This window comes from Perissodus microlepis, chromosome 6 (genome assembly GCF_051167445.1).
Source record: "Perissodus microlepis isolate ML-2025 ecotype Zambia chromosome 6, ASM5116744v1, whole genome shotgun sequence".
In the NCBI taxonomy this organism is placed as follows: domain Eukaryota; kingdom Metazoa; phylum Chordata; class Actinopteri; order Cichliformes; family Cichlidae; genus Perissodus; species Perissodus microlepis.
In genome coordinates, this window is record NC_140466.1 from 29,520,851 (window position 1) to 29,541,688 (window position 20,838).

The 20,838-nt window shown below is 41.5% G+C and overlaps 1 protein-coding gene across 1 annotated transcript in view; it reads right to left on the reverse strand.

Moving 5' to 3' along the window:
• LOC146385895 (uncharacterized) overlaps positions 1 to 20,838 on the reverse strand; it is a 44,785-nt gene that overhangs the window by 15,647 nt on the left and 8,300 nt on the right. Inside the window, exons 2-40 of the mRNA XM_084931882.1 lie at positions 19,671 to 19,838; positions 19,472 to 19,563; positions 18,859 to 18,980; positions 18,079 to 18,241; positions 16,839 to 16,961; positions 15,827 to 15,946; positions 15,584 to 15,712; positions 15,454 to 15,501; positions 13,688 to 13,729; positions 13,484 to 13,546; positions 13,319 to 13,393; positions 12,691 to 12,774; positions 12,524 to 12,580; positions 11,682 to 11,735; positions 11,517 to 11,570; positions 11,349 to 11,402; positions 11,212 to 11,265; positions 11,075 to 11,128; positions 10,942 to 10,986; positions 10,051 to 10,104; positions 7,664 to 7,708; positions 7,535 to 7,588; positions 7,404 to 7,448; positions 7,275 to 7,328; positions 7,140 to 7,184; positions 7,001 to 7,054; positions 5,171 to 5,215; positions 4,865 to 5,026; positions 4,712 to 4,765; positions 4,576 to 4,629; positions 4,443 to 4,487; positions 2,556 to 2,609; positions 2,399 to 2,443; positions 2,270 to 2,323; positions 913 to 966; positions 757 to 810; positions 538 to 645; positions 364 to 453; positions 219 to 272 (exon numbers count right to left, since the gene is read on the reverse strand). Of these exons, the coding sequence (XP_084788008.1) occupies positions 219 to 272; positions 364 to 453; positions 538 to 645; positions 757 to 810; positions 913 to 966; positions 2,270 to 2,323; positions 2,399 to 2,443; positions 2,556 to 2,609; positions 4,443 to 4,487; positions 4,576 to 4,629; positions 4,712 to 4,765; positions 4,865 to 5,026; positions 5,171 to 5,215; positions 7,001 to 7,054; positions 7,140 to 7,184; positions 7,275 to 7,328; positions 7,404 to 7,448; positions 7,535 to 7,588; positions 7,664 to 7,708; positions 10,051 to 10,104; positions 10,942 to 10,986; positions 11,075 to 11,128; positions 11,212 to 11,265; positions 11,349 to 11,402; positions 11,517 to 11,570; positions 11,682 to 11,735; positions 12,524 to 12,580; positions 12,691 to 12,774; positions 13,319 to 13,393; positions 13,484 to 13,546; positions 13,688 to 13,729; positions 15,454 to 15,501; positions 15,584 to 15,712; positions 15,827 to 15,946; positions 16,839 to 16,961; positions 18,079 to 18,241; positions 18,859 to 18,980; positions 19,472 to 19,563; positions 19,671 to 19,838 (2,825 nt within the window). The remainder of the gene's footprint in view (positions 1 to 218; positions 273 to 363; positions 454 to 537; positions 646 to 756; positions 811 to 912; positions 967 to 2,269; positions 2,324 to 2,398; positions 2,444 to 2,555; positions 2,610 to 4,442; positions 4,488 to 4,575; positions 4,630 to 4,711; positions 4,766 to 4,864; positions 5,027 to 5,170; positions 5,216 to 7,000; positions 7,055 to 7,139; positions 7,185 to 7,274; positions 7,329 to 7,403; positions 7,449 to 7,534; positions 7,589 to 7,663; positions 7,709 to 10,050; positions 10,105 to 10,941; positions 10,987 to 11,074; positions 11,129 to 11,211; positions 11,266 to 11,348; positions 11,403 to 11,516; positions 11,571 to 11,681; positions 11,736 to 12,523; positions 12,581 to 12,690; positions 12,775 to 13,318; positions 13,394 to 13,483; positions 13,547 to 13,687; positions 13,730 to 15,453; positions 15,502 to 15,583; positions 15,713 to 15,826; positions 15,947 to 16,838; positions 16,962 to 18,078; positions 18,242 to 18,858; positions 18,981 to 19,471; positions 19,564 to 19,670; positions 19,839 to 20,838) is intronic.

Genomic DNA, 20,838 nt, shown 5'->3' on the forward strand with positions numbered 1-20,838 from the left:
CTAACCACGCTTGACTCTGATACTTGGGTTTGTATTCAAGATCTCTCGAGTGGTTTCTCTCCATTGTGTCATTTCTGTCTTTGTTTAATTATTTATAGTGAATATGTGAATCGGAAATCACCTGATCACAGTCTAGCAAAAATGGTTAAAATGTTTGAAATATTCTACTTTATAACTATGCAACAAACAGAAACCCAGAAGACATGCTGAAGACTCACTATGGCTCCTGGTGATCCACGAGGTCCCGATCCACCTTTCAGACCAGGAGGTCCCTGGAAATATCACACATCATTTTGAATTTATATCTTATATTATTCCTAATCTTAAGAAAGTAAGAACTAAATATTAATGTGTGTGTGTTACCATAATGCCTGGGGCTCCTCTGCTCCCTCTGAACCCTTTCATGCCTGGAGGTCCATTTTTCCCAGATGTCCCATGTAAACCGGGGTCCCCCTGAGAGGAAATGAAAAGCATAGTGAAATTGAAGCATGCGTTATATTTCTATCATACACTGTGGACCTGAGAATGTGGACTGACCTTTCCACCTTCCTTCCCAGCAGTCCCAGGTAAACCATGCTCTCCAGGTACACCTGGTGCTCCTGGGTGACCTCGGTCCCCTGGTGGGCCGGGCTCTCCTGATTTGCCCTGAAAAAAAATATAACAATGTGACTGGCTCAGTAATACCAATGAAAACATTCAGCACATGAAGAAGAAGATGTACTAAATTACAGTAAGGATTCACACTTTCGTGCTTACCTGAGGCCCCACCACACCTGAAGGTCCTGGGGGTCCAGTCTTTCCTTGGAATCCCTGCAGCATAGAAAATATGGAAATAAAGCATGTTCAGATGAGTTTTTGTGTGTGGGGAGACAAAAAGAACATCTTTAACCAACGACCCATGACCTCACTCACCGGCTCTCCTCTTTGGCCTGGGTGACCTGGAAGCCCATCTTTCCCAGCTGGACCCTACACACAGAGACACTTGGTGAGAAATGAAGCTCAGGAAGTTAAATATGAGGTGGTAAAATACCCTTCACCTTCAACCTTTTAAACAAGTCATGAACCTGGTAATAGTTTAGAATTGTAGAATATCAAATAATCACTTAGAGGTCAAATTCATCTTTGTTTTTTTTTACTGTACAGAATTTCAGCTTCATCTACAAACTCGGTTTCCTCCTAACTTGGTCTATTTTCTTCTTGCAAGAAGAAGTTGTAAACAGCAATGAATCAGTACTAAATGTACATCTATGTCAAAAAAAGTCTCCACAGCACCATTTGCAGTCCTGTGAAAAACTAAATGCACTCTTAATGCGTCCACAGGATTTAAGAGGATAAAGAGCAATCAGGAGCAGGTAATCAAATGCACTTGATTAAATGATCATCAACAAGCACAAGCACCTCTATAAAAGCAGATGTTTTGGTAGTTTAATGGTCTGGTGCATTTGGATATGCGTTAACATAATACCACAATCTTCCTGGGAGTGGATGTCCTAGCAGATTCACCCCAAGGTTAGACTCTGCAGGCCTCAGTTAACAGGTTACATCTTAACATTCATGACTTTCTAAAAGAACGTTTGCAAAGTTTTATCAGAACAAACCAGAAGACTTCTGGAACAATGTTGAGAACAAAGGGGAGAAGTTTGGCTATGACACATGCGCACAGCGCCATGTTTGGGGAAAAACATCTCATGCCACCTGTCAAACGCAGTGATGGAGGGCTGGGGATTTGGACTCATTTTGCAGTCACAGGACCTGGGCATCTTGCAGTCAGTGAGTTAAACATGAACGCCTCTGTTTATCAAACTATTCCAGAATTAAATCTGAGAAAATCTGTGACAAGTGAAGTTTGGCAGAAATTGGGTCATGTAACATGACCACGATCTAAAGCACAGCAGTAAATCTACAACAGAACGGCTGGAAAACAAAAGAATCAAGGTGTTACAAAGGCCTGGTCAAACAACACGTCTTAGTTCAAATACTAAATTGGGACCTTAAACAGAGCTGTTCAGAAATGAATGCTCGTAAACCTCAATGAGCTAAAGCAAAACTGTAAAGAAAAGTGGACCAAAATTCCTCCACAATCCTATGAGAGACTAATGAAGACATGCAGAAAATGATTATTTCAAGTTATTGCTGCTGAAAGCGGTTCTGAATCATGTACTTAATTTTTCACAGGACTGCATACACTCCTGAGAAAAAAACTTTTTTTCACATCACTGTATGTGTGAAATTTTGTGAATGTGTCTACATATCTCTGTACTGCACTCACAACTGCTCCTTTAGGTCCCGGCTCTCCATTCCTTCCTTGTAGCCCTTGAGGTCCCTAAAAAACAGAAAATAGCCTATAAACAGCAAAATCTAAAGACAAGATATTATAGGTTAAAAGTATTTTTCTTACCCTTTCTCCAGATGGTCCTGGTGGGCCATCATGTCCTGAAGCACCCTATGAAAATATAAGAGAGAAGAAGAACAAGGAGGCGGTAATGGGTAAAAATATTAAACCATAGCTAATGGTGACAGGATTTTGCCATTGGCTAACAATACAGTCAACAAACCTTTTCTCCTGATTTACCAGTAGGCCCTCTCGCTCCCCTGGCACCTCGTGCACCCTGCCAAAGAAGAAACTTCAAAGTTAGGGAAAACAAACCTGTGCAGATCTGAGAAGGAAGATAGTCAGTGCATCTGCAGAGGCATGTACATTACTGCTGGGCAAGTGGCAACCTGTGAGGCTCAAAAACAAAAAAAGTCAATGGGGAAGTGCCAAAATGTAATTTTTTGAACAGCCACTAGAGGCTTCCTGTTAAAGTGGGCCGGTGAATAAATTTAGAGCAGATGTAACCATATTTAAAGCTTCAATTACAGTTTTTTGTTTTTTTGCCTCTATAGCTAATTTAGTCCTTCATGACAACTGTAAAGGCCTGGAGTTTTTGATAACTCACCTGTTTAATTCATTTTGAATGCTTAAAGTTAGGGTCACAGCCTTTCTGCACACTTTTGACAGATGTGCAAATGCAGGGAGCTGTAGCAGTAAGCTTTCTGCCAGCCTTAAACTCCTCTAATCTGAGTCACTAAACTGTCTCTCTCGCCTGTGTTTGTTGTGTCTGATGCTTGTTTGTTACTTTGGCCTAATTAGCAGATACGTGTGGCTATGCTCTTCACCCATAAATTCAGAATTTTGCTAACCAGGCTTGATCGCTGATGAATCGACACTCTTTACACTCTGGAGCATGGGAGTGACAAAAACACTGATGTTTTAAAACAGGGCTTCACAAACCGATTGGTGACATCACCATGGCGATGACCATATTTTCTACATAGTATGGCTCAATTTCTTTCAAGAGAGGAGAGGACAGGAGAAGAAACCATTTTGGGAAAGATGTGAAGATGTGCAGATGTGATGGTAAAATTCTTCATGCATCAGATTTTATCTGAATGGAGATGTGCTGCATCTTTCTGAACAGTGTGTCCATAAATGTGGCAACGGCAATGTGCCAGTTTTACTACAAAGGTAGTACTTTCAGATGTTTATATGTCGATCTTTCTGTGGAGAGATTTTGTCACTGCCATAATATCTGTGCAACATACAGCCACAGAAATTTGCAAATGAGGTCAAAATGAGGTCAAAATGAGGTCAAAATGAGGGCTGATTCTGATGATTGCTGCTTTGTGAAAACTCAGTCATGTTGCAGCTGATGTGACATGTTGATAAGACTGTCTCCTCAATGCAGGCTGTAGCTGAAGACGTACAAAAAAAAGGTTACAAAAAAGAACAAAATTATACAGTCTATGATCAAATCAGCCAATGTTCTTGTCCCTCTTCAATTTATATTAAAAACATTATAGTATTTTTTTCATTTGTGACTAAGAATGTAGTATAAAGTATTTACATCTTTTACTTTACAGTACTGTGAAATTCAAATACATGCTATTCAGAAATCGCCACTAATTGTCTTTTGCAATATTAAACCTTTTTATTAGTCTATGTTCCAATATAGGACTTTGCAAGAGTGCAGGATTTCTTTTTTGTTTCACTTTTTAACTAGCCAAAACTTTTATATTTGTTTCGAATCACAGAGTCTGATTCATCTTGATGGTAAGAAAGGCCACTGAAATTTCCAGGCTTTTATCTTTAATAGTTTTTGAGATACTCATGTTCAGACATTGCTGCAGATTTCAATGAGAGAAGAAAAGGCCTGAAAATGGGTCGATTTTTTTCAAAAAAGCATGCCTTGAAAACTATTTGATATATGAAGCAAAAATTTCACCAAAATCATCATATTTATTTTTGCACCATAAAACTTTTATGGAAATGAACGATTCAAGCAGAAAGCCCGTGCTGATTTGAGCCAGAATGACCCCGACATAAAGTGAGACAATGGCATCCTTGACCGTGTCCTTTCTGGCACCCATTACTCAAATATCTGTTTTGAGACGACACTCACATTTGGTCCCCTCTGGCCTGCACTTCCTGGTTGTCCTGCAGGGCCCTGATTTAGAGGACAAAAGAAGAATATTGAAGGAAATAGCATCATTTTTCAGAGAAAATATCATCACGATGTCAAACCCTCCACTTACTTTTTTCCCTTTTTCTCCCAAAGCTCCCACTGAACCAGGAAACCCATCAGATCCCTGGGAGGAAAAAGACGCATAGATTTGCTTTGCGTACATTATATCTTCAACATCTGGTTTACTTTCATTCAGTTTAGTTCACCTTTGGCCCCTGTCGCCCTGGAAATCCTGGCAGTCCCGGTACTCCCAGTTTACCCTAAAATGAGAGGCAGCATGACTCCTAATACATGTTGTGCAATATGAGTTAGGATTATTCACTGATACTTTTACTGATCAGCTATGATTTGCTCTGTACCTTCTCTCCGGGAATACCAATAAGTCCAGCCTCCCCCTGGGGACCCAACTGGCCTTTGGGACCTTCAGGTCCATCTTCGCCTCGAGACCCTGGTGCTCCATTGTCCCCAACATCCCCCTTTGCCCCCATCTCCCCCTTGGCCCCTGGAAAACCATCCTCTCCCTGCAGGCACAGCAAAGGAGAGGAGACAGGAAGACAAAGGAATGTCCAGATAATTTAACAGACAGCATAAACAGATGGTTCTGGAACAAATACCTTGTATACTGTATTTTAGGACAAATTGTGCTGTTTCTCTGTCTTTGTTACCTTCTCTCCTTTGCTGCCCTTTAAACCTCTGAGCCCATCTGCTCCCTGTCAAACAGGAAGATGGACAACAAAGCTGGAAGTCAACAAGTAAACAGAGAACACATGATACAATGTCACAGTTGGCTGTCCCTGACTTTAGCTTATGGTGAAATCCAATGTGGAAGAATAATACATTTTGAGTACGCTGACAAATCCTGATCAGTCACAATAGTAAAAACTGATTCCTCCTGCAGCACATGTACAATCTGTTTTTAAAGCTGGTGTGCTGGAAGCAAAAATAGGAGAAAATGGTGAGGACCTGAGTCACTCATAGGGTGAAACTGAGATGACTGGGTCAGAGCATCTCTGTAGCAGCAGGTCTTGTGGCGTGTTCCCAGCATGCACTCCTTAATACCTTCCAAATGTGTTCCAGGAAGGGACAAACTGGGAACCGGCGATTGAGTCATCGGCGCCCATGGCACATAAATGCACACGTAGAGCTACAGTAGCACAAACTGCAGCAAAAACACATTGCTGCCTCTGACGGAAAGGTGACAGAACATGCAGTGCATCACAGCTTACAGAGCTGCATAAACCTTTCAGAGTACCCGTGCTGACCCCTCTCCACTGCTACAATGGGCACTTGAGCGTCAGAGGTGGACAGTGGAGCATTGAGATAAGGGCTGCTCTGATGAGACATGTTTTGATTTACATTGCACATGCTCAGTGTGTGTTGTTCACCTGGGGCAGCGATGGCAGCAGGAAGCAATGTTCTGCTCGGAAACCTTGGCGTTCATGTGGATATTACTTTGGCGAGTACCACTTCCCTGTACATGGTTAGAGACCACATACACACCTTCATGGCAGATGTATTCCCTAATAACAATGGCCTCTTTAAACAGGGTAGTGCTTCCTGCTACAGATTATTCAGGAATAGACTGAGGAACATCACAAAGTGTTCACTCTGTGTTTATCATTAGTTATTATTAATCTCTGGCTCTCTTCCACAGAGTGTCTTTTGTCCTGTCTGCCTCCCCATCTGTTGTTACATAGGGCCTGCTCCTGCTGGAGGTTTCTCCCTGTTAAAAGGAAGTTTTTCCTTCCCACTGTCGCCAAGCACGTGCTCGTATCTGATTGGGGTTTTCTGTCATTGTAGGGTCTTTACCTTAAAACAGTGGTTCTTAACCTTGTTGGAGGTACCGAACCCCACCAGTTTCATATGCGCATTCACTGAACCCCTCTTTACTGAAAAATAAAATATGATTTTTTTTTCAAATTCAAGACATAGATATGTTTTTTACTGGTACACAAAATGAGCCGTGCATGTCACGGCGGAGGCTCTGCCGAACCCCTGAGACCGACTCACCGAACCCCTAGGGTTCGATCAAACCCAGGTTAAGAACCTCTGCCTTAAAATATAAAGTGCCTTGACGCAACTGTTGTGATAAAGTTGAATTGATTTCAAATTCCTAAGACCTCAGTGGGATTTTTCTCTCTGACAACCCACTCGCAAGTTACAAGACTTAGTGGTCAGAGAAGTCCATTCTTTGATGAGTCTGTTTTGGACCTGCACTATATCAGGCATGCAGTTTTGATATTGTGGATATTGTATGCTATAAATTCACTGAATTGTAAAAATGTTTTCTTTTTAGAACTTCATATATCTTCACAGAGAAGTTTCCTTTGCCAGTGCTGCTGTAGTGTCAGTTGATACTGATATCATGTGGTTACATACACATAAGATTAACCCTACTAACTGGAAACCTCACTCTGCCTTTTAATATATCCAGAAATATACAAATTAATGGATTCATATATCCATATATCTCCAAACCAGGTTGCATTTTCTACCTTAACTCCTCGTTGCCCAGGGTATCCAACAGGCCCTTGGACACCTGGAGGACCCTAGAAATGAGCATATTCACATATTATAGTCAGTTGTAATACCATGAAAACAACATAAATCCTCAAACAGAGACAACAAACTTACTGGCAGTCCTTTTTCCCCCGGGGTACCTTCTCGTCCAGGGTGACCCTGTAGACAAGACGATGTGTGAAGTTGAGGGAGTGCATCATGTCACAAGCGATCACAAAAGTAAAGAAATACAAGTGTGCATTTACTGACTGGGGGCCCGTCATTTCCTGGCAAGCCTCTCATCCCCTTCTTCCCTTGAGGACCCTGTGAGACAAAGATGAGTCAGTCAACTGAGATTCTCTTTGCTCTGAGGAAAGAATCCAAGTAAAAGACTCTCACTTTTTCTCCTGGCAGCCCTACTAACCCCTGAGGACCAGGAAAACCCTGGAGCAGAGACAGAGGATTAGCATTTCCTTACATACATGTATGCAGCTGAGTTACATTTGTGAGTGTATGTTCACTGCTTTTACAATGATTCCAGGGTTGCCCTGCTGTCCGGGTGCTCCTACTTCTCCTGGCGGTCCCTGTCACAGAGGAGACATGATGTCATCAGAACAGATCAACATAGATCTGGGGTCTTCAGCTTTTATATTACTTACTATATTTCCCTTTGAACCCTGAGCTCCATCAATTCCTCGAATGCCCTGTGAGAAGAAAAAGGATGGCGGTTAAAAAAAGGAGACTACATTTTTTTTATATCCTCAAATCTACTTATGTGGCCTCTAACCAAAACATTTAAAGCACATGAGGTTTTTGTTCAGAATAATAGGACTCTGGCTAAAGACGTGCATTGTTTTGTGGGCCGACTGTGAGCTGCTACTTCCTGTGTAAGATAATTCCTTTGCATGAGGTGTACTTTCTGCCACTAACTTTCTCTGTCATATGAACTCTTTACTCCTACAAAAAAAAAAATGTCTGAGTAAACAAAGAAACCATGCAGCTGCCATTGTTTAGATTTCTCTGGAACTATAAGCTGAAACATTATCAGATTAATCCTCTAAGTCCTAAGTGAAAAAGAGAACTGAAAAAATGAAACAAATTTTCATATTTAAATATTTTGATAAATATTTCAGACTTGCTGATTTTTTTCTATTCTTTTTTTCTAATTCATTTGTTGAGGAAAATGAGCAAAAATCACATGTGTGTGTGAGGAAAACATACAATACAGTCCATAAGTATTCGAACAATCGCTTAAAAAAAAAATCAAAAAATCGAGATGCGATTGAAGGTCGGACTTTTAGCTTTAAGCTTTAAAGTATAGCATTAACTGTTCAGGAATAAGGCTTTTTCTTTTTAATAAAATCCCATTTTCAGAGGCTATTTCAAAAACCACGGACGTCACCAAAATATTGTGTTTCCACCCTTGAGATGCCCTCAGAGCTGTGCAGACTCTTTTAGATGTTGTGTGTCTCTTACCTGGCTTTCCTCTGCTTGAGTATAACCCCTGGTTTTCACCTTGTAAAGGTGTCTCTGGACTGTAGGCCTGGACAATGATTCATTTACATCCTGTGTTTATGTGTGTTTATTTACATCCATGTTAATGAGCTGGTCAGTGCATTCCTACATTTTAAGAATCTACCAGATTGTTGGTTTGGTTATCTCTGATAGGCTTATTTTGATTTTTCATCCTTCTTGACTTGCATCAACATTTCTTTGGGCCTTATATCGAGAGTTCCAGTGAACGACTACCAAGAAGAAGATGAACAACGCTGGGAACCCACTCCTGTCATGAGCTTAACTTGTCATGGCTAACTGAGGGAACAGGACTCACAGCCATAAGGCTGCTTGTCACTCAACTGTCCAGTAACTTTTGAGCATGTGAAAATGGTGGACTGTGTATAAAAATAGCTGTTATTCATAAACAGTTGTAACCCCTGAATTAAAGACAAAAGGCTGCACTTCAATCAGATCTCGATTGTTTTTAACATCCACTGTGGTGGTGTGCAGAGGTAAAACTATTGCTTGTGAAGCAATAAGCTACAATTAAACACTTCAGGTAACTTTTGATCAGTCCTGCACATTGTTTTAGAGGCATTTTTGTCCTTTTCTTTGTACAAAACAGCTTCAGACTGGATTTACTAACATAAACTGTGCACGTCAGGTCTGTCGACAGCATTTCTAACACTTTTGCTCTTGCACTGAACTCTGTCGACGGCTGTTCTTAAATTTTGTCCATCTGTATACAGTCTGTTTGACTGCAGACTGGTGACGTTCAAACTCTTTCGAGATGGTTCTATAACCAATTCCAGCTTGATCAGCATCAACACCTTTATGTCTGGAGTCCTCCTGCTCACACCTGGTTGTCATCCCATGTGAATCTAATTTCAACTTCCAGTGTACTCATAATAGAAGTTTCCCTTTCACTGATATGTAATATTCGATGGCATTATAATCTAATGATATTTCAGGTCATTATTAGAATTTTTAAGTGTCCTTCAGCTGTAAGGAGGAGGGTGTATTTCCCCTACATTTGTTTTTCTAAAGCTTGTTACATAAAACCCCTGGGACTGGAAACAATTTAAAAATGATCAACTGCACCACTGGTTTAGGTATACCACCTTTCCTGCTTGAGGCTTTTAAAGCGTAATGAACCAACATCAATGCATAAATGTAAACAAAGCAAAGAGCATTGTCGGATGCCGACAAGCGCGAACGTGTGTTGCTACAAGTGCAAACAGACGTTACACAAAATGAAACGGCTTCAGGCCAGCAAACAGTCTCTTTCTCAGATAAGAATTACATAACACAATGTTAACAAATGGAGAAGTGGTGCAACTTTGTGATTAGGTATTATCTCCTGCAATTATCTGATAGTTACACCACAGCTGGATTCATGCAGCTGATGTAAAAGAGGTTTTTTTCATGGCTGAACACAGAGTTGGCACAGAGCTGTAATCACTCTTATCTTACATTGTCTGCTGTTGTTAATTGTAGATGTTAATGTGTGAAAAGGTGGTGCATTAAAAATGATAAGGTTCACACTCACTTGCATGCCTGGGGGACCGGGCCGACCTCTGGGGCCAGTCATACCTCTGGGTCCCTGAAACACAGATCAGTTAATATAAATAAGATAATGTAGCATGCAGTAGAGATTGTGCACCATCCTGCAGCCACATTTTAGCACCGCTTTCTGTTGCAAACTTAAGTCTCAAACTGACTGGTTCTTACATAGCACTCAAAGTGCTTTGTACAACTTACGTCATTCGTACAAGCCCTTTTTTTCTATCTAACGTTAATACACACTCACAACCTAAGGTTAATTTTATTTTAATCACACAAATCGACAAGAGCTGCAATGGTAAAGAGCAAACTGCCTCCAGGACATAAACAATTGCATCATACTACTAACACTATGTCAGTTCTTTGCAAGTATCTGCACAAACAGCATGTTAACACAAAGCTATCCCAGAACCCAAAGTGAAGCTGAGTGTGTGTTCATTTCAGTCCAGCCTAAAGTTCAACAAGTAACAAAGGCAGTGATGAGCAGTCAGGCCTGTAGGACTGTGTTTCTACCTGTTCATGTTTCTAAAGTCGAATCACTGTGGAGATCGCTTTAAAGTGACTTTGGGCTAGTTTTCATCTTTGTTTTCAGTTTTCGGCTTTGTGTTCGTACGTGAACACTAACAGAAAGATCACGTGTGTCTTCATTAGGACGGCGATTTGTGTCGGTGTTGATAATTATGTGACGGTGCGTTCCAGGTCATGTTACCGAGAAAGTAATCTACTTTCTCCAGTGAGTAATTAAGTAGCATACTTTATTACATTTAAGAAAAGTTTAAAAAAAATGTGCAATACATCACTCACTGATTCCAAAACTGGCAAATGGTCTAACTGAATATGCTGAATGGCACTAAGGTGTGTTTTTGTAAACACTCACAGCATCACCTGGTTGTCCTCTCGGCCCAAGTGGCCCCTGAGAACCCTGTTTTTTAAAAAAAGCAAACATGAATAACCATAAATAGAAGCACCTGCACACATAAAATACACCTACAACTGCCACGACCTCTCACCTTTTCTCCCAGCTCTCCAGGAGGACCTACAGGGCCTGGCTTCCCTCTGTCGCCCTGAGAAATTACACACATGGGAGCTGACAAGCGCTATTCAGAGTTATCTACTTAACAGGAACTTTTTCAGCCACATAACTTACGTTATGCCCTTTGTCTCCAGGGAGACCAGGCAAGCCATCAAATCCCCTGTCTCCCTTAAAGAAAGATGAAAAGGAGAAAGTCAATGTCTCAGTTTAAGGAGATGCAAAAGTGAGGTGTGACTGAGACTTTAGCTCACCTTTGCTCCAGTCTCCCCTATTTCACCACGACCCCCGTCTGCACCTGCTCGACCCTAAAAAAAACACACACAGACCCAGACATGGTAGTAGTTTAGTCACAGAAATAACTACTTTAAATCCATGCTTATAACAGTTTCAACAATAAAAACTGTAGTAAGTATTCACACCCGTTTCCCGAGTCGCCCATTCTGACCGGAGATACCTGGCTGTCCTGGAGGGCCCTACAGGAAAAATAAAATCATCAAAGGAACGAGATCCAGGTGATATGTTGCCAGTGGTGAATTGTGTTAATAGAGTTTAACTCGTGCTCCAGTGTGTTTAAACTAACTTACTGGTGGTCCCATCTCACCAGTGGCCCCCTTCAGCCCAGAGGGGCCTGGTACACCCTGAGAAAAGAACATATTGATATTATTGATGTATTTATTTAATAGTAAGAATTTTTAAAAAATTGCAAACTGCAAATATATATTTAAAAAAAGAAAAAAATTGGAAATTGGAAGTGTTTGTTTAGGAAGAATACACACAGACAAATGAATGTTTCAGTTACATAAGCAACCACTCAACCTTTTAAATGCACATATGCACATGCTACATGAATCAAATCTATGTTTATGCACTCTCATATAGCAGGTTACAGGCGAAAAATGTGAACGATAGGTGCTATCGTATGCTGCAGATATTCACATAAATATATTTAATACATATTACATGGTCACACAATCGTCACTGCTTAGGTCATTAATGGTTAAATAGAAGAGATGCACTCAGATTCCAGCCCTAAGGGCCTAAACCTGCATTCTTTTTGATGTCCAGCAGAGGGCGACTCAACTGGTTGTAAAGACTTCCAGTTGTATAGAAATCTATGGAAAAAACAGCCCCTGATTCTGCTCTAGGTGACTTCAGTAAATGTTTTTCTTGCTTAGTTTATGAGCTCAGTTTCATGATTTTGGTCATAGGGAAGACAACATGAAGTTGATTTTGTAAAGTATGGTCATCTTTAGATTATCCAGGATATGCTCACTGCCCAACGACTTGTCAATCACAAGTCTGCAAACTTTCGTAAATTACTCCCTATATCCTGCAAATGCTTCATCTGCCAAGTACTGTGTGAGAAATAACTTTTAAAATCCTCTGGGCTGCCAGAGTTTACATAAATAATGAGGGATGCACTCACCAGTGGCCCAGGTCTTCCCCTGAGGCCGAGTGGCCCTGGAGGTCCCTTCATAGCCAGCTAGGAGACAAAGAAGAACCAGTATAGAAGAGATAGTCTGGTTTTAATAATCTTCAGAGCTATATATAAGCTGAGTAGGCTGTATGTGCAGTATGCAATCGGTTGTATACCTTGGTCTGCTGCAGGATGGCCTGAGCTTGTGCTTCCTGTGCAGAAACCACAGAACCTGTCTTTGGATCGCCACCTGAGTGGAACTGCACACAGAGGCAAAGACACACACACAGTTGAGCGGACATGATACTCACAAGTTAAACTAAATACTCCTCCCAGTGGCCACTGCATTGCACTGCTGCTCTGGTCTTGCATAAGAAGGTGCAGATGGAAGGCATTTTGAAGCCAGAATAAATAAGCTGTAAAACATTTCATTGTTTTATGATTCTGACAGCAACATGAATGCTATGCTGTGGGCGTCGCAGCCACCAGATCTCAGCACAAGTGATTAATTTTTAAAGAGATCAGTAAAATAAATGATCACCCTCAATCACCTGATTTGACACAGAAACTGCACCAAATATATTTTGCTGTAAACAAAAACATGCACTATAAAGCTTTCAGAGGCAAACAGATGGATCATTTCTGTAACTACCTCCAAACAACCCATTCCTCTGGCATTACTGGCATTCAAACATTCCCATTTGCCCTAAGGCTTTGTTGAAGGTTAACAGGACCAAATAACTGCTGCAGCAACATTAATGCAGCTTGTTAGCCTCGGGCAACGCTGTGCTATCTTTGTGTTACCGGTATAAGCATGATGTTTCCTGGGGGACCTGGTATCCCATCAACACCATTAAGGCCTGGACGCCCCGGAGGACCCTGACAGGAGAGATATGAGAACGTTTATGGAGACTTGTCGATGTGTGGAGCACTCAGCCATTCACTCAGCATACAGAGGGCAGTCCTCACCGGCTCTCCAGCGTCTCCTCGAGGTCCCACCGGTCCCGTGACTCCAGGTGGCCCCGGCTCTCCCTGCAAACACACAGATAAGCAGTCAGCAAGTCACTATGACTGAATCTATTTAATTCAAATAATTAAAATGTTTGTTCTTTTTCTTAAATAGTGAATGAAATTGTGTTTCATGTTATATCTCATGCAGTGAGCATCGCTAACCTCGGGCCCTGGAGGTCCATAGGGTCCTGTGATTTGTGTTCCCTAAAATTTCACATGAAAAAAAGTTTTTACATTCAGGTTATTTTGGTAAAATACAGCCACTCAAACCAGTTAAAACAGGATTTGTATGCACGCTATACCTGATACCTGAGCAGATATTAGTTAACAACAGCAAATATATATATATATATATATATATATATATATTAGGGGTGCAACAATACACAAAATCCACGGTTCGGTTCGATACTTTGGTGTCACAGTTCGATATTTTTTCAATACAAAAAAATGTTCATGCCTTTTTAATTTGTAATTTATTAAAATGATAAATATATATTTTAACTCAAAAGTACAGTTTTTAAATGTAATGTTGCTGAAACAACAAAATAATAAAACGCGCTTACCATCAGGGTCATACTTCACATGAAAACCAAAATAGTTCCAAAGGCCAGATCTGAATGAGGGTGGGGGAGGTTCAACTTGCGTGTCTTGCTAGCTTGCGCTGCGCTCACTGGATCTGCACTCGACAGTGCAGCCTAGGCGGAGTAGTCGAACGCAGATCCACTGAGCTCTCAACACAGACAGCATGTCAGAAGAAAAATTGATAAAAATAAATTAAAAATTTTGTATTGTTCGATACATATGCGTACCGAACCGAAGGCACTGTACCAAACGGTTCAATACCAATACGAGTATTGTTGCACCCCTAATATATATATGTATATATACATATATATATATGGCCAAGCAGCTCCTATAGGTGTGCAGGACTCGACTACGGACTTTATTCAGATGCCAGTCTGTCACTGCTCACACACCTGCATCTGATCCAAAACTCTACAGCTCAGCTGTTAAAAGGCACACATGAGACCACATATCACCCACTGACTTTCTTGCATTTGCTCCCAGTTAGTTTTAGAATAGATTTTAAGATTTTATTGTTTAGTTTAAAGAGTTTTCTGTCTCATTCTCTTGTGTCAGTTTCCCCCAGTTTTCCCTGTGTCTGTATTTGCTGTTTACTTTCTAGTCTCACATCCTGTTTTATCTTGGTAGTTATTTGTCTCTGGTGTCTGATGTCTAATTTTGCTTTCCCCCGCGTATTGTCCTCTGTGACTATTTGTACCTGTGCCTTGTTGCCCTCCTGTGTCCAGTCGTCTATAGTCAGTCTTTGTCTGACCATCTGTTAATCCTTCCAGCATTTTTTAACTTGCCACCGGTCATTTATCTCACCTATTCTTGCATCCCTTCAATGACTTTTAGCGAAATTCAGAATCGACTTTAAAATTCTGTCGTTTCATATAAAGCTCTACATGGACAGGTCGCTGCTTATATAGCAGAGCTTCTGAAACCTTATCACAGCAGCTGGCCTCTCATCTTCTAGCCAGGTCTAAAACATGTAATAGACACGCCAGTCCACTGAGTCGGTTTTACGTTGTGGAGAGGCAAACTGTGAAATGGACACGAATGCAGAAGTTGCAGTACCAGCAAGGGGAGATAATATCTTTAAGGCAAAGAATTCAGTAGTGAACAAAACAAGGTGATTAACAGGGCCGTTAATCACCAGAAATTATCAAGTGCTTTAGAGACAGGTGCATTTGCATTTACAACAAAAAACTGTTTAAAAGTATATGAAATACATGAAAAACTGAGAGGTGTGTTTTATGTTGTTAACTCGTTATTGTGGAAAGTAAAAGTCACAGTGTTTTAATGTTCATTAAAAAGTGTTCAGAATGTGTAAACTGATGAAGTATCATCTCTTTTCTTACCGCTCCCAAATACCCTGGCTCTCCTTTCTGTCCTTTCTCTGGTATATCCTGACAAGAAGAGTGAGCATGATTATTGTAGATGACTGCAAGGCAAGTTGGATGTAAAATTGGATAAATGTGTTGATGGTACCTGTCCGTTAATGGAGAATTCCCGCTCTCTCTCCGCAGGTCCATAGCGGTCATCATATTCTTCCTCATACTCATACTCGTTCACGTGGTGGTAGTTTGTCGTGTTGTCGTAGTCTTCGTACTCTATGATCTATCCGACAGACACGCGCAGATACAAACGGTGAAGGACAGAAAAAAGCAGATGGAGCACAAAGAGACACAACAGGTCCGAGCTCGTGATGCTGTTCATGCTGCACAATCTCACCTCGTACTCTGTGACGTTTGGACCAGCGGTCACCGTGGAAACATAGGAGTCATCATAGAGGTCGCTGAAGTCAAACTCTTCGTACTCTTCGACCACGTGTTTCTTTGGCGGTCTCTCCACCTAAAGCGTACAATAGAATCAAAATAGATAAAACATTTGAGGCCTTTAAGGACATAACGGATCTTTAAACTTCCTCTCCCAGCCTGTTGGACTCAGAAATATCACAACAACTCTAAAAAAGGTGCAGCGAACTCCAGTTTTTTACTGGTGCCCCAATTCCATGTGTTCTATTGGCTTCCTGGTTGCATTTCTAGTGGTGCTACATTAAAAACAAACTGAACCCAGTAAAACAGGATTCTTTCCGTGTGTTTTGAACTTGAAGCCAATGGGAAGAGGAAGAGGATTTGAAGCCTTTCCCAGAAGTGTGGTCCGTTGGCAGACGGACCCTGGCGAGCTACTCTGAACCACAAGAGCCATGTAATGTGCTTCACTACAAGCACGGGAAGAAACAGAGAAAGAGATAAAATGTAAGAGGGGGAGAACTGGTAGCGTTTATGACTTTATTTTAAGATACAAGGGAAATAAACAGCCCTGTGGTGCTTCTCAAAATGCAGCTACAATAAGAGGCATGAGTGCGTGTCTGGGAGAAAAAAATTTATTACATACTGGCAACTAAAAGAGTGTGAGCTAATGATCTTTCCCTCCACACAGTGAACATATTTTCACAGCTTTTAATTTATGACACCTAGAGGATTTCAGAGAAGAGAAATATGACCAGCATAGTGTAATTAAACCATTCGTCTTTTTTGTCATATCTGGTTTCTAAAATGCCCATAAATACTGGTAAAAGTTTCCCTCCCGCTTGTAACCTTGGGGGGACACCTTTAATTTTAAAATGACAGAGCAGATTTACAGCATTCAACACCTGAGATGGCTCACGGTTGTGTGTGCCTGTGAAACTCGCCGCTCATTTCCCTTCCTTCTCTCTGACTCACCGTTAATGAGGACTTACCTCTTCGGCCTTTGTTAATATGCTGTTGTAGGGTAAAGGTTTGTCACAGTCTGGGATGTAGTCCTGACAGTACGTCGCCGCTGCTCTGGGGTCGTCGATGATCAGTAGCTGCTGGATGTCTCCCTGTGTCCCAGAAACACACACCAAGCTGAACTCGGAAAAGTCTGTGACTCCACTTTAGCTGTCAGGAATGCACGTTAAGGATGCCATTACTTGTAATCACTGAACAATATCACTGGCCCATCCACGTGTCTGTAACATCTCTATCTTCTGTGTTCATTTAGATGGATCAAAGTGACTTAACGGGCTGTTTTTATCGCCGCTCCGCACGTAATCGTCTCCAGAGCTTCAGTCTCAAATGGAGCCAGTTAAGACAGACACAAGCTCTTTCTTCTTCTCTCTGTTTTACACATGTACACACACATTAACGGATGGCGAGTCCATGCCAAACACGCCTGGGAGTTGTTCACTTAAGCAGCTGGACCACCTGACAAAGCAAAGGTTACAGTTTGCACATTTTGCATCTGTGTCAAAACGACCGCAGATGCTTTTAAAGTGTGCACAGATTTGTTTATTTTAATGGCTTATTCATTTTTTGCAATATCCACAGATGAGCTCCGGGAACAAATATTAATAAATACACCAGTAAATAATATTAAGAAATTAAGCCGTTCAAGAACTTAAACTGCACTGCATCCACCCACACAACCACTGGAGGGCGATGCAACAGGGAAAAGGCTCGATTCATTTCTCACTATTTGACTGACAAATCAAACAAGCGGCAACAAGCAGAGACACCTCCTCACCGCACACAAAGACCTTATTGTGGGTCCTCATCGTTTGTTTTTTTTGCATGTTTTTATAGTTTTTATCAAAGACAAATGAGCTTCTGGTTTTACTAAATACACTGCAAAAAAAAAGACATTTCCATGGTGACCCTGAGAGCTCAAATGCACTGCAACTTGAGAAAAGAAAAATGCTGCAAAAGCACGCAAAACATATCTGAAGATGAATAAAACATAATGGAAGTAGGAAATCTCACTAAACACAACTGAGTAAGGAATTGATTCAACTTCCACTGTTTCTTGTGCTTTTGCAGCATTTTCCTATTTGTTGGTGGGGGTTTTTAAGTTGCGGTGAGTTTGACCTCTATGGGCCACCGTACATTACAATTAGCAATGACCTTCGCCATGGCTCACTTGACATTTCACTTGTAACCCTCTCCATGTCACCAATCTACCTCAAACACATCTTCATCCAGCAGCCGTGTTCCAAACACGGTAACACCCTCAGTGCTGACGTGGGGGTCGTGACCTCTGAGCAGGTCAAGGGTGTTCAGCTTCTCACAGTCCAGGTAGAGAGTCACTGACTGCCCATCCACACTGTAGGCTATTCTGTGCCAACTAGTAACAAAGAGAGAAGAAAGTTACTCTATCCAAAGCTCCTGCTGGTTGAGAAGGTGTGCCTGTAAGTACAGAGAAAGATCTGAGCATATTTTTAGTTCAATTCAATTCAATTTTATTTATATAGCACAAAATCACAACAACAGTCACCTCAAGGTGCTTTATATTGTAAGGTAGACCCTGCAATACAGACAAAAAACCCAACAATCATATGACCCCCTATGAGCAAGCACTTTGGCGACAGTGGGAAGGAAAAACTCCCTTTTAACAGGAAGAAACTTCCAGCAGAACCAGGCTCAGGGAGGGGCGGCATCTGCTGTGACCAGTTTGGGTGAGAGAAGGAAGAAGGAAGCCTAAACAGTAACAGATTCACATATGATGTTTTTACTAACATTAATAGTCTCTTTTTACCCCTCATATTAATACTACTAAATGCTTCTTAAAAATTCTACTCCTCTATTCATTGTTAGGTTCTTCTGTCCTGGGACTAAAGACGAAAAGCACATGCACACAGCATGTATTACCACACGTTATCTGCATTAAACAAATGAATAAAGAAAGAAAGAAGAACACAGAATCGTCATCATGGGTGGCTGTGTATGTGTGTAGTTACCCACTTGCCATCAGCCAGGTTGACCTTCCTAAAAGTGGGGTAAAGGTCTGGAGGGGGCTGGCCCTCATGGTCCTCATACAGGAATACAGGAGAACGGCCGATCTCTATGCCCAGCTGCTGTGTGCCCTGACAGATGCAGACACAGAGACCAGAAGGAAAACATGTCATGTTCATGAAATGATCATAAGAAAGAAAGACCTCCAAGATTTCCTAATATTTGATATGCACACAGGAATGCATGGATTTGTTTCCTGTAGCCATCATAGGATGCAACCAACCAGAAAAAAGCAGGTTTTAGGTTGGGGGCCTTTTTATTTTTGTAACTGCACCATAGAAATCTGCTGGAGAGAGCTAATGTGCTCACATTCTTCCAGCTAGCATAAACACACTTAAATTAGATTAGTCCAAAATTATAATTTTGACAAAAATGATCTTTATCAGAGATGACCAAACTCCCATTCTGATGACAAGCTGTGTTTCAGGTGCAGGTTGCAGTGCCAGTGCAGATCCAGTGTTTCATATATTAGTATGGTGACATAACTTCATTATAAAATGTATCGTGGACACAGTCAAAAATGCAGACAGATGAGGTTCAGTGGTGCATGTGTGATGCGTACCTGCGAGTCATACAGGGAAAGGAGAAAGACCTGTGAGCTTTTCAGAGCTCTAACTGTTGTCACCACTGAGAAATTCACAGGGAATGGAGAATCTGGGAAGAAAGCACGAAAAAGAAAATATATATATATATATAAAAAAAAACAGATTCATTTTCATTTCTTTTGCCAAGCAAGTCTACAGACTCGTATCAAAACTCACCAGGGAAAAATTGCATGGTGGGAGCACTCAGCTGAATCTTCTTATTGATTTTAAAGGAGAGGTCTGGTTCCTCTCTCCCCTCTCTGCTGATGCACAGCCCTGCCTCTAACGACACGCCCTCCATGTCCTCCGATACCTCCAGGACCTTCAGGACATCGACAGGAGCGACTGCCAAAAGACAAGAGCACTGAGTGGGTATGATTATGGCCTGAATTTTCAGGTATTTCTCAAGTCAGCCTAGCCGGCATCTAAATTACAGCTCTTTCAGACCCAAAAGTGACACTCCTATGATGCATGCTTTTTACCGTAATCACACACCGGCATGCACAGCAGTGTGCTCTGCTGCCAGCGTCGAGTGGCAGACGTTTGACACGGTCAAAAGTCATGTGGGAAAATGGGAAAATGTATGCATAGCAACTCCCTCTTTCATTTTCTAAGACTGCAGTTGCTGCCATGCTCATGCAATACATGCTCATCATTGGTGTTCCTTCTCTCATTAACCCCACTGAGAAGCCAGACAGTATCCAACCAATTAAAAACAAAGAAGTTCCTCAGCAGTTAATTGAAAAGCAAACTGAAAACCTTGTGTTCAAATGCTGTTATGTGTGCTGTCTCCTCTAAAGTTTGTGGGGTGATGTTGGCACAACATATAAGCAACCCGATCGAGACGGAGAGAGCACATCCCCCCATCATCGTTAAACTCTCTCTTGTTTGTTGCAGAGGCTCTGTGCACAAAAAAGTTATACCAGACTGCAACAATGAATACACACGTTTTGATAGTGACCTACTCTGCTGTTGTGCAAAAAACCCCCCGAAACACTCCATGTAAGAGACAACTGGAATATGCCCAGAGTTGAGGTTTAAGTAAAAATGCGTAACATATGCACTCACAGACATTCAGATTCTTTTGCGTGATGTGCACGCAATAGCTGCAGAGCTCTGGGAGGACACTAAGCCAAGAAAGATGTGATATAAAAGACGAGGCTGGGCGGATTGGGCGGGTTGGAGGGAAGGGGGTGTCGGCGGAGAAATGTGCAACATATTGGAAGTAGGGAGATGAGAGGGGAAAATAGGAGAAATAATAGATGGTAGGGGAGAGGAGGGCATGCCTCTACTGGTGTGGCTCCTTTTCACACGTAATCTGAGGCTTACGTAAACCCTCCATCTG